The sequence below is a fragment of the Geotrypetes seraphini genome, chromosome 4 (genome assembly GCF_902459505.1).
Source record: "Geotrypetes seraphini chromosome 4, aGeoSer1.1, whole genome shotgun sequence".
Lineage (NCBI taxonomy): Eukaryota > Metazoa > Chordata > Amphibia > Gymnophiona > Dermophiidae > Geotrypetes > Geotrypetes seraphini.
In genome coordinates this window covers 65852608-65866222 of record NC_047087.1, presented here as the reverse complement: position 1 = coordinate 65866222, position 13615 = coordinate 65852608, and the positions used below count along the sequence as shown (strand labels likewise).

Sequence of the window (13615 nt, the reverse complement as noted above, 5' to 3'; positions counted from 1 at the left end):
TGTTGTCTAGTCGTTATTCAAATCATGTTGATCCCAGGCTCTGGTTTCTGTTTGTCTTCTGTTAACTCGCTTGCCAAGGTCTCCTGCCTATATGACGTTTTCTTCTTTCTCTATGCTCACCATCTATCTTCCATCTTTGTCCTCCCTTTTTCTTTCCTCCCCTGGAGGCCTGGCATCTTTCCTTTTTTCATCTCTATCCCTGCAGTCCAGCATTTCTCTAATGACCACTCCCCCCTCCCCGTGATCCTCCAGCAAATCGCAACACCACCCCCCACCCCCACCCCCGCATTCCTGTTCTCCATGGGATCCGATAAGGCAGTACTCTTGCGTTCTTCGGGCTACCGGCAGCATGAGTGAAGCTTTCCCTCTGCTACTGCTTTATGACAAAGCGGGGCCAGGAAGCAGTAGCAGAAGGAAAGCTTCCAGATGCAGAAGTCAGTTTGTTTACTTCATTCATGCTACCAGCAGCCCGAAGAATGAAAGAGACGCTGCAGCGATGGATCCCACCATCCTCAAATCCACCATCTCTCCTTTTCTCAACTATCCTATCATCCAGCATCTCTCCCTCCTTCCCCACCACCCGGGGTCTATCATTTCTCCCTTTCTCTTCACAACTGCCCTTCGATCCAGTATCTCTAGCCCCCCTCCCTGCACACCACCCCTTGGGTCCAACTTCTCTCCTTCCATCCCACTGTCCACCAGCTCTCTCCTTCTCCCGTTTTCAGACCCATTATTTCTTCCCCTTCACCTCCCCCCCTCAGTCTAGCATATGCCCCTCTCTTTGGACCCCTTCCCTCCCTCCGCCTACTTCTAATAGCTACACGAGTGGGCCCTAGAAGGCTGGCATGTTCCCCTTCTCTCCACTTGGTGTCCCCCTGGCCTTCTGAGGGGATTGCAGAGGATCTCCGGTGCTGTAGCATCTAGCAGGTTGCCGGTGGCCTCCACTGCACATTCCCTCTGCCGCGGTCCATCAGAGACCAAAATAGGACATCACGTCAGAAGAGGGACAGGTCCGCAGCACAGGAAACGTGCAGCGGAGGCCACCGGCAGCCTGCTAGATGCTACAGCACAAGCGATCCTCTGCAGTCCGTAATTAGTTTTTAAAGTGAGACCAGGAGGTCAGGGGACGTCTGACAATGGTGGAAAGAGGGAAACATGCCGGCCTTCCGGGGGGCCCCTAAAGCCACAGGGCCAAGGGTAACAATGTCATGTGAGGTCTCCAAAATAATGGGGGTGTTCGGGCACCCACAGTGCTGGCACATATGCAGCACTTCCTGACCGATACCCCCCCCACCCCAATCATGAGCTCTGACAAACCATCGGGCCCTCCTAAAGCAGGAGCAGCAGCAGTGGACAGCCAGAGACAGCGCTCAGGACATGCTTTTTGCGGCCAGAGCACTGCTGCTCCTGCTTTAGGAAGCCCAAAGGTATGTCAGGTTTCATGGAGAGAGGGGGGGGAGGGTTGGTCATTGAATCAGTGAGCTCGTTTTTTTTTTTTTTTTTTTAAATTTTTTAAGAAAATGAATCAAATCGATTTACCAAAGTGAATCAGTGAATAGATTCGAATCGGACAGCTCTAATGCACACGAACACCAGCTCTCCCCCCTTCTGCTGCACATACCAGCTCTCTCCCATCCTACACACACACCCCCACCACCACCACCACCATCAGCTAACACATTGCAGGGGAGAACAGCTAAGCATCAGGATGCTTTCTCTTCGGCAATGAAAACAAATCTTAACTGCGCAAGGCACTGTAGAAACCCACAGTACGAAGTTTGCATTCGTCAGGAGACCAGCAGAGAAAGAGCACACATCCCAATATACAGTTGCTTTCCTCTTCTATTTGTGATCAGTGATAGTCTGAAATGCAACATGGGGTGGAGCGATTGCAGAGGTGAGAAGGAAAGCAATTTTTTTTTTTTGGGGGGGGGGGGTAAGGATGGCTGTGAAGGATGCGTGTGTGGACACTAAAAGGGGGAGTATCGATGCAGAGCAGCAATATAAGTTGCCACTGCCTCCTAATCCTTATGCAGAGTTCTTTTTGTTATAAGACATAAGATTCTGTACCGAAGCTGTTGTCCTCCTTTAGTCATGAACTTTGCAGAAAGATGTTACTTGTATCTTTCAACTCCTCCCCTTCATGAGTGGAGAATAGCTTCCTCTTCAGTTAGTACCAAAGCAAATCGAACCTTACTGAAACAGAATAAAAGAGAAGGAAGGGCACGAGGAACATCTCCGGAGACAAAACTAACCAATCTGCTATTACAACTAGCACTATCACAAAAAACACCAAAATTCAAGAAAAATATGTTAATTCATACTCCTGTTTTCTTTTCTTATGCTCATCTAAATGACAGAAGTCCCATGATGAACCAGCAATGTTTGATGCAATAAATAGGTGAATCATAAGTCTGCACAGGATAGGCTGTAAGGAATCCTGTTTTATAACAGAAAGAAGATTACCGAGGTAAGAACCTAATCTTCCATTCTGTTGCAAGTACATAGAATTCTGTACTAAGCTGACATATCAAAGCAGTACTAGATGTCTAGGGAGGGACAGATGAGCCTGTCCACAGCACAGAGGACTAAAAATGCAGAATCCTCTCAGGTCGCCACATCCACTCTGTAGAACCTTGTAAAGGTATGCAGAGTAGACCAAGTAGTTGCTCAAGAGACTTCATTGGGTGGAACTGCCCGGGACTCCGCCCAGGAAGCAGCAACACTTCTAGTTGAATGTGCTGCAATAGAGATAGGTGGATGTTTTCTGCAGGCATTATATAAAGAAGAAATTTCTATGCAAATTCATCTGCAATCAAAGCCTTGGAGGCTGGCCTGCCTCATCTTAATTGGCTGGTCAGCACAAAAAGATGGTCTGAGAGACGTGAATTATTGGCCCTTTCCAGGTAGTTAAGAACTCATCTTTGCACACCCAGCCTCTGCAAAATCCTGTCCTGTTTAGCTGAACCCATATGGTGAAATGTGGGCAAACGGATCTCTTGATTGACTTGAAAAACCGAGACCACCTTCGGTAGAAAAGAAGGTACTGTTCACAGTGAGACACCAGCCTCCATAAACCTGAGGAAAGACTCTCTTCAAAAGAAAGCCTGTAATTCCAAGATGTGCCGCACTGAGACTATCATCTTGACCATAAGGTCCATGTCTTACAGAAGCTTGTACAGGGACCGAGAGAGGTCCTTCAGAACAATATTAAGGTAAAGGCCATCACAATGGAGGAAGCAATCTGAGCGTCAACATCAAGAACCGAGTGATGTCTGGATGAGATGACAGTGACTACTTACCTCTCCGAGCCCGAAAGCACAAGAGGACTGCCATCTGTACTTTGATCGCTAGGCCTTTTTCTAGACTGGCTTACAAAAATGCCAGGATCACCAGAATTGATGCCCAAGGCTCTACCTGTTCCTTGATGCACCATAGCTGGAAAGCCTTCTAGGTCTTAGCATAAGCTGCAAATGTCAAAGGCAACAGCTACCTCCAAATAACCCTTATGAGACCAAAGTGCTCTGGATTCTCCATGGGAACTGGGCCCTGACTGAGGATCTCCGGATGAACTGGAAACTTGAGACTTCTTCCTCTTTGCAGTCACACCAGATCCACATACCAACGTCAATGAGGCCAATCTGGAGCTACCAGTATTACCAGACCCTTGGGGCTTGCCACTCTGTGGATAATCCAGTCCACCAAGGCCCATGGTGGGAACACAGAGTAGACTCTCTGTGGACCAGGGCTGAACTAAGGCATCCAGTCCTGCGTTTTCAACTGCAGAAGCGATGTGCCTTCACATTCTTGGCTGAGGCCATGAGATCCATTTCTGGTCTTCCCCAGTTCTGCACAATGAGGTTGAATGCTCTTTGGGACAGGGGCCATTCCCTTGGATCCAGAGTCTACCTGCTTAGAAAGTCAACCTTAACGTTCTCTACTGCTGCATAAGGGAGATGATTCAGAGCCAGCTTCCTGATACCTAAAGGGTTGTTACACTGAAGCTTCTGATTAATCAGAGGATGAGCAAGCTCCCAAGGGAATGGATCCTGCGCTTTTGATGGATCACAAAGCAGGCTGGCTCCACAGATATTCCAAGAGATTGGCCTGTGAGCAGCAGCCCACCCTCGTGGATCTGCGTCCTTTCCCTAGCAGAGTAACCCCACAAGAAGGGGACCTCCAGACACCAAAGTCATGCAGAAAAAAGAACCGACAGACAAAAATACCCAAAAATAATAAAATGAACAGAGCATTCTCAGCTCACCTGCAGATGAAAAAACTGAAGAGGGAGCTATTCTCCACTGGTGAAGGGAAGGAGTTGAAAGATATGAGTTACATCCTTCTGAGAAGTTTGTGACTAAAGGAAGACAACAGTTTCAGAATAGAATGTACATAGTGCAACATTCCCCCAGGAGGAATAATAGTTGTTTTTTTTTTAATTAAAGTTTAACATATAACAAGTGATTAAATAAAATACAATGAGATTTTACAGAACAAATGATTATAAATGTAAAACATAGATGCAGAGAAGACTAAAAAGCATCTATGTAGACAATTTTAAATATACTGTACATACGAGTATGTAACCATACGATTAAGCAAAGACCAAAGATTAGATAAGATTCGATTAGAACTCATTTTAGTAAATTAAGCAAAGATCAAAGATTAGATAAGATTCGATTAGAACTCATTTTAGTAAATTAAGCATCACAAGCAATCAGTAAAACTTTAGGATAAGAAACTATACTCAAAGTTACCAGCTGAAATGTAACAATTACCTCAAAAATGAGAAGAGACATTTGTTATTGGAAACCATATTTTGTTAGTTTTAAAGCTCCTATTAGCAAGGGAATTTGCTTTGCATTCATATTTATGAATCATCATGACCGCAGCCCACCAAAAAGAGGTATTTAATAATTGAGCTGACTTCCAGTGTGAGAGAATCATTTGCAGAGTAAGAGTCATAAGAATATAGAGTAACTTAGAATGCCACTTGTCTAGTACATCAGGCAAAGCAAAAGAACAAAAGAGAACAATATCAAAAGATAACTGAGAAGAAATACAAAGTATAGTGCATATGGTTTTCCATACTTATCTCCAAAATGGTTGAATATTTGGGCAGTCATAAATCATATGCTTAAAGTCACCTAAATTTCCATTACAATGCCACCAGCATTTATTTGAATTTGTTAAATTGGCCCTAAGTAGCATGCTAGGAGTCCAATAAGCTTTTTTGAAAAAAAAATATATATATAGTGAATAATACTTTTTAAATCACAAAACCTGCCAACATCAGCTTGCTTCTTAAAATTCTACACTATCTTTCTTGAAAATCTAATTTCTGGTTCATAATTTTGATTATAAGTGTCAAATAAAACACCAACTTTCAAGAATGTTTGCATTTTAGTGTTATATGTATATTATGGACGTACATGGTAATTTGGCTTTTGTTTTGGGGTTTTGTTTGGTTCACTGTCTTCTTTTCCCTAGTTAAGTGTACAAGATGGAGTCTCTCATTGATAGTCCCTTCCTTCTGAAGATCCTGGAGCAGAGAACAGCTCAGACTTTTTCTTTTGCATTGATAAAGATTCTAGAATCAGAAAGAGGAAGCTTCTCATGACCATACAGTATAAACATACAATCTCTCTTCCAATTGAAAGGATATGGAACTGCAAAACCAGATACTTCCATATGATCTCTCTATCAAACTCATGCCTTTTCTTTGTACTATAGCCATAAGTTTTTAGAAATGTCACACAAGGAACTCTCCATCTTGAACAAAAAATAAACTTCATGCAAGTTATCAGGGGTGGGAAGATGAGAAAGTGAAAGCCATATGAGAACTCAAGTAGGTTTTGAAAAAAACAAAACAAAAAAACAACCATAAAACAAAAAAGAGTTGCCTATGGTTCTAAGGGTAGTTCTTACTAGCTTCTCTCAATTTTAAAAGAAAATTGCATCTTACCTTATTTTTCCTTAATATCTTACTTCACTAAAACTATTTCACTATTTCACTAAAACAACATAAAATGGTACATCAAAACCTTTTGCTGCTTTGAATTATGCTGCCAGAAAAGGTATAGGAATTAGAGAATGACATGGTGACAAAATTCTTCACTGCTCCCGTCCTCGTGGATAACGTGGGAAACCATCTCCATGTTATTCTTTAAGGAGAGAGGGAAGAATTGGAGTATGAATGGGTCCAACCACTGACCCTCAAACTAGAGAGTTGCACGGGGACAGAAATCCCACCCATCCCCACCCTTCCCCGCCAGGATCCTTTCCGCTCCTACCCATCCCCGTCAGGATCCTCTCCATCCCCACCCATCCCCGAAAGGAATTACCTCCATCCCCGTCCGTCCCCATAAAAAGCAGCAATTACTTCTGACAGGATCATCAATTCCACAGTTTTTTTTTTGTGTTTGCGCTGTTTTCCTTGTGGAATCTCTTTGGTGGAACCCTTTTTTTGTTTTCTGTTCAGGTAATTAACTTATAACCCCCTCTTTTACTAAGGCTGACGTGTCCATTATATTATATGGACGAACCCTGCTTCCAAAGCCTTCCATCCCCGTGGGAGTCCCGTTGGCTAGAGGGGGTCCCCGTGGGAGTCCCGTGGGTTAGGGGGGGATTCCCGCAGGACCCACGGGATTCCCGCAATCCCGGTTCCCGTGCAGACCTCTACCTCAAACGCCTTGCGTTGAAGAATGCTGGTGTAGAAGGACTGAGGTTGAGATAGACACTAAAGAATGACATGGGATAGTTTACCGCGGGGATGGGAACGGTGATGAATTTTGTCACCATGTCATTCTCTAATAGAATGATAGAATTTGAAATGTAGGTGAATAGGGAAACATTAATGGATAGGTTTGTGTATCCTTTTCAATAATTAACAATATTTTTTCTTGCCTGGAACCACAAGTTTAAATGATTTTTTTAAACAATCATCATCAAATACTGCCATGAAAGCAAACAACATACTTACAGATACAATTTCTTCTTTACAGAATGCCAAGGCTTCAGATTGTTTATTGGAAGGGAAAGCAACCTCAAAAGCCATCACTGCTGCAGATGCTGCAGGAGAGTACGCATCACACTGCGCTATTAGCCAATACCCCATGATGCTTTTTAAATAAGGAGCCAGATTCTTCTTCACTTTCAGAATGAGTTGATGAAAAGCTAGCTGTGTTGCCTCTCGAACACGGCGGTCATTGTCCTACAAAAGTCACAATGTAAATGCAGTACACCTCTTTCAGCATGTATTGTGAAATATAGCTAGTACACTGAGCAATAACGTAAAATTTGTAGTGTTCATTTTTCAATCATAGTCCTGGGAGACTCTTTTGAAAGGTGCAATTATAATTGGTGGAAATTGGTCTGCTTCTGCAAGCTGACTGGCTAGTTTCCGGTTTGGTCCCCAGCCTATCAGCTTTGATTCTGGACTGCAGACTTAAAACGTTGTGGTGCCATGTTACTCTGCATTGCAGAGTGAAAGCGTGGTTTGCACCTGGTATACACCGGCACTGTTTGTTTTCTCTGACAGTGTGTGTGTGATTTTGGAACATGTTTTATTTAAAGGGTAGAATATTTAAAGATTCAAGTGAAGGATTTTTATGCCAATGATTTCTTCTTGAAGTAGAGCTACAGTATTTCAGCTTACTTTATAGTACACTCTTGGGGGAAAGGGGGGTTCCCTTGAGCTTATATGAGGCTTTTTTTCCTTCACTTAACTGATAATGTTTTGGTATGCTTAAGGTGACCATACGTCCCGTTTTGAACGGGACCATCCCGTTTTTGGATCCCCTGTCCCGTTGTCTACACACACAGCTTCGGGATGCCTAAATGTCCCGTTTTCAGGGACAGCGACCCGAAGCTGTGTACGGGGGCAACGGAACAGGTGATCGCTTCCTGTCCCTCCCTGCTGCGCAAAAGAAAAAAAGCCTCTTTTTCTGCCTCTTGCAACGCTGGAGGGAGGGAGAGAAGGGCAGAGACTGAGATCTGAAGCTGTGGATCTCCAGTTTATCTGCAAACGAGAGAAACAATGAAAGCAAGAAACAAGCCATTTCCTATTTGGCACAACGAAAAGGTGGATCTTCTCACTGAGGGCTGAGTGATGCTGATTGGTCAGTGCTGATTGGTCAGAATGGTTCCTGGGGCGGGAAGAGTAATAGAAGGGTCTGCCCTCTAGCTCTGATTGGTGGAAAGGAGAAAAGAGGGAGTGGAAAATATGAAAAAGGATCTGCAAAAGTTAGAGGAATGGTCTAATGCCTGGCAACTAAAATTCAATGCAAAGAAATGCAGAGTAATGCATTTGGGGATTAATAATCGGAAGGAACTGTATATGTTGGGAGGTGAGAAGTTGATATGCACGGACGGGGAGAGGGACCTTGGGGTGATAGTGCCCGAAGATCTAAAAGTGAAAAAACAGTGTGACAAGGCAGTGGCTGTTGCCAGAAGGATGCTGGGCTGTATAAAGAGAGGCGTAGCCAGTAGAAGGAAGAAGGTGTTGATGCCCCTGTACAGGTCATTGGTAAGGCCCCACTTGGGAGTATTGTGTTCAGTTTTGGAGACCGTATCTGGCGAAAGACGCAAGAAGACTTGAGGCGGTCCAGAGGAGGGCGACGAAAATGATAGGAGGCTTGCGCCAGAAGACGTATGAGGAGAGACTGGAAGCTCTGAATATGTATACCCTAGAGGAAAGGAGGGACAGGGGAGATATGATTCAGACGTTCAAATACTAGAACAAAATCTTTTCCAGAGAAAGGAAAATGGTAAAACCAGAGGACATAATTTGAGGTTGAGGGGTGGTAGATTCAAAGGCAATGTTAGGAAATTCTACTTTACGGAGAGGGTGGTGGATGCCTGGAATGCGCTCCCGAGAGAGGTGGTGGAGAGTAAAACTGTGACTGAGTTCAAAGAAGCATGGGATGAACACAAAGGATCTAGAATCAGAAAATAATATTAAATATTGAACTAAGGCCAGTACTGGGCAGACTTGCATAGTCTGTATCTGTGTATGGCCGTTTGGTGGGGGATGGGCTGGGAAGGGCTTCAGTGGCTGGGGGGGTGTAGATGGGCTGGAGTAGGTTTTAACAGAGATTTCGGCAGTTGGAACCCAAGCACAGTACCGGGCAGAGCTTTGGATTCTTGCCCAGAAATAGCTAAGAAAAAAAATTAAAAAATTTAAATTGAATCAGGTTGGGCAGACTGGATGGACTATCCGGGTCTTTATCTGCTGTCATCTACTATGTTACTATGTAGAAGGCGTCACTCTCAGCTCCTTCTGCTACTCATAGCTAGGGCGGGAGGAGGAGCCAGGGCTGGACATGGAGCTGGGCAGATGGGTGCCCGATTTAAACTCCCCCCCTGTCCGCCGCCACTGTTGTTCTCCTTCTTACCTCCCTGCTGCTTCTGGTAATCGCCGCCCAGAAGCCTTCTTCCTGATGTCAATTCTGATGTCGGAGAGAACATTCTGGGCCAACCAGGCAGCGATTGGCTGGCCCAGAACATCCTCTCCGACATCAGAATTGACGTCAGGAAGAAGGCTTCTGGGCGGCGATTAGCAGCAGCAGCAGGGAGGTAAGAAGGAGAGCAGCAGCAGCGGCGGACCGAGGTGGGGGGGGTTAAATTGGGCCCTGGAGGAAGGAATTTTTTTGTTTGCGCGGCAGGGAGGGAAGGAGGTAAGTAGGCAGGCAGGCTGGCTTCGGGGATGGGGGTGGGACAAAGTCTGGAAGGCAGTGAAGGGGACATGGGAAGGAGGCACTGGGGGCTCTAAGGACATGGGAAGGAGGCACTGGGGGCACTATGGACATGGGAAGGGGCACTAAGGACACAGGAAGGGGCTCTAAGGACATGGGAAGGAGTCACTGGGGGCACTATGGACATGAGAAGGGGCACTAAGGACATAGGAAGGGGCACTAAGGACACAGGAAGGGGCTCTAAGGACATGGGATGGAGGCACTGGGGGCACTATGGACATGGGAAGGATCACTAAGGACACAGGAAGGGGCTCTAAGGACATGGGAAGGAGGCACTGTGGGCACTATGGACATGGGAAGGGGCACAAAGGACACAGAAAGGGGCTCTAAGGACATGGGAAGGAGGCACTGTGGGCACTATGGACATGGGAAGGGGCACTAGGGCTATAGGAAAGGGCTCTAAGGCCATGGGAAGGAGGCACTGGGGGCACTATGGACAAGGGAAGGGGTACTAAGGACATAGGAAAGGGCTCTAAGGATATGGGAAGGAGGCATTGTGGGCACTATGGACATGGGAAGGGACACTAGGGCCAAAGGAAAGGGCTCTAAGATCATGGGAAGGAGGTACTGTGGGCACTATTGACATGGGAAGGGGCACTAGGGCCAAAGGAAAGGGCTCTAAGGCCATGGGAAGGAGGCACTGGGGGAACTATGGACATAGGAAGGGGCAATAAGGACATAGGAAGGAGGCACTGGGGGCACTAAGGACATAGGAAGGAAGGAGGGAGGGAATAGAAAGGGACAATTGTTGGGCCTGAGTGCAGAAAGAAATGAAAGAAAGGATACACAGTCAGAAGGAAACGCAAGTAGAGACTCACAAAATCACTAGACAGCAAAGGTAGGAAAAATGATTTTATTTTCAATTTAGTGATCAAAATGTGTCAGTTTTGAGAATTTATATCTGCTGTCTATATTTTGCACTATATGTGTATTTTTTTATAGTTATTGAGGTGACATTGCATATTTTAAAGTCATCTGCCTTGACATCTTTGAAACCCCCCAAATATAAATGATAATTAACATTTTCTCTGCGTATAGTGTGCTTTGTAGTTTTTTAAAATGTTATGGTTACCATTATGAATTAATAAGATATTATGTGTACATGAAAAATGAATGGAAGAAATTGGGGGCGAGATTAGGGCAGGATTGGGGCAGGACTGACAATTATAGATGTCCCTTTTTGATGAAAAAAATAAATGGTCATGTTAGGTATGCTAGGTATCTTTAGTACTGCTCAAGAGTATTGTGTTTTATATTTACAAGTTGTAAGGTTCTCCAGTCTTTTATGTTTTAGTGTATTACTTGATTGAAAGAATAGATCCTTCCATTTTTGATAAAAAAAATTTGTGGAGTTTAATAACTCTTTAAAAATTAAATAAATGTACATAAACCACTAGTGTTTATTCACATGCAGACACAAAAGCTAAAAATAAAATACTTACAAGTGATATTTTGCAGTAATTCCTGGGCCAGTAGGGAAGAACACCTTTAACATTTTCTACTTCTCTCTCCTTACACATAGCACCAAACTCTTGCACAGCCTAACAAAGTTCAGAGAATAAAAAATGTCAAAGTATATGTACCTGCATTCATGCATGTATATCACACTTCCATATATGTTAATGAACTTAACATGCACTTAATCTGCTGCTGGATCCAATTTATTCCTATGGGCCTTAAGGCAGACAGCAGTACTATAGTGCACACTAGTGCTGCCCAATTCGAATCAGTTCACCGATTCACTTCAGATGAATCGATTTGAATCGATTTAAAACAACAACAACAAAAAAAATTGGCTTCTTAATTCGGCTGACCCTCCCCCCTCGCCCCCTAAAGCAGGAGCAGCAGCGCTGCTCTTGCTGGCCAGCCATTGCCGCACCTGCTTTAGAGGGCGACGGGGGAGGGTCAGTCGGGAAGTGCTGGAGTCCGGCTTCTCCCCTGGCGTCCCTGCACCGTTTACCTTATAGGAGCAGACTGCAGAGAAGATTGCGGTGCTAGCGATCTTTGTAAACTGCTTCAGAGCCGTTTCCTCCGACGCGATCCTGCCTCTGACGTCAGAGGAAGGGCGGGACTGCGGCAGAGGAAACAGCTCCAAAGCAGTTTTCAAAGATCGCTAGCACCGCGATCTTCTCTACAGGCTGCTCCTATAAGGTAAACGGTGCAGGGAGGCCAGGGGGGAAGCCAGACACCAGTGGAAGGCCAGGGGGAACACGCAGGCTTTCTTGGGGGGGGGCAGGCCTTCAGGGGGGATGCAGGCCTTCAAGGGGTGGGGACATGCCTTCGGGGATGGTGGCACAGGCCTTTAGGGGTGGGAAGACGGGCCTTCGGGGGGGGGAAGACGGGTCTTCAGGGGGGGAAGACGGGCCTTCAAGGGGGGGGGAAGATGGGCCTTCAAGGGGGGGGGAAGATGGGCCTTCAAGGGGGGGGGAGACGGGCCTTCAAGGGGGGGGAGACGGGCCTTCAAGGGGAGGGAGACGGGCCTTCAAGGGGAGGGAGACGGGCCTTCAAGGGGGGGGAGACGGGCCTTCAAGGGGGGGAATAAATAATGGGTCTAAATATAGATGAGAGGAAGAGAGATGATGGACAATGGGTTTTAGGGAGGGAAGAAACAGAAAGGGAGAGAAGTTGGACACAAGGGATGGTGTGGAGGGGGTATAGAGATATTGGATAGGAGGGTAGTTGGGAAAAGAAGGGGAAAGATGGTGGACCCTGGGGTGGTGGGGAAGGAGGGAGAGATGCTGGATGAAAGGGTAGTTAAGAAAAGGTGGATCTGTGGAGGGAGACGAAAAACAGTAAAGATGCCAGACCTCCGGGAGAGGGAAAGGAAACGGAAGGGGAGGACAGAGATGGCAGATGGATGGTTAGCATGAAGAAAGAAGGAAACCCTGGCAAGCAAGCTATCAGAAGACTACCAGAGCCTGGGACCAACAAGATTTGAATAATGACCAGACAACAAAAGGTAGAAAAACTAATTTTATTTTCTGTTTTGTGATTACAATATGTCAGATTTGAAACATGTATCCTGCCAGAGCTGGTGTTAGACCGCAAACGTGAGCTAGGATTTAACAGAGAGAGGAAAACTCTTTTTTGTTTACACCATAGCGCCAGTGTGGTTAGGAGAAGGCAAAGGGGGTGAAGAGGCTATAAAATAAACTCACCAGGATGTTTGGAAAAAAAAAAAAACCAAACCCCCCCCCCCCCCCCAATTGGGTAGGAAAATTGAATTGAAAAACCAATTCAATAGGCTGAATCGAACTGAAATTTTTTTTTACTGAATTGGGCAGCACTAGTGCACACTAACATACACTGGTACTTGAACTGCATCACCAATATTCTGAGAGGTCAAAGAAAGAAGTTAAAATTTGAGACTTCTTTTACATTCGAGGACTTGAACTGTTTTTTCAGCATTTACAGTACTTAGTGCTTTTAACTGCAACACCATACAAGACTACTATTACTTTCTGTAGTGCTATTTGGCATATGCTGTGCTTTATGATTACACATAAAAGACAATACCTATTTATTAGAGCTTACCATCTAAACAAAACAATAATAAAGAACCTCTTGAAGACATTATCAGTCTCCCCGGTGGGTTTGTTAAATCTTTATGTATCTTAGGTAATACATAAAACACTGGTGTTACAGGAAATTTTTTATTCAAGAATTTATGATCTTTTAAAGTGAGGAAACCTTGTTTTAAACCTTCATCCGTGATCTTTGCTATCTGTTTTTTTAATCTTTTCGTTGGATCTAATGAGAGTTTCTCATAGACTTCATGATTGTTTAGCTAAACAATTGTTTAGCTAAACAGTTTAGCACCAGTGTTTTATGTATTACCTAAGATACATAAAGATTTAACA

The 13615-nt window shown here is 44.9% G+C and overlaps 1 protein-coding gene across 2 annotated transcripts in view; it reads right to left on the bottom strand.

The window, feature by feature from the left end:
• Positions 1-13615, bottom strand: part of LTN1 (listerin E3 ubiquitin protein ligase 1) — a 146281-nt gene that overhangs the window by 121501 nt on the left and 11165 nt on the right. For both annotated transcript variants that reach the window (XM_033942385.1, XM_033942384.1), the window contains exons 3-4: positions 11198-11296; positions 6983-7213 (exon numbers count right to left, since the gene is read on the bottom strand). In XM_033942385.1, coding sequence (XP_033798276.1) covers positions 6983-7213; positions 11198-11296 — 330 coding nt within the window. The remainder of the gene's footprint in view (positions 1-6982; positions 7214-11197; positions 11297-13615) is intronic.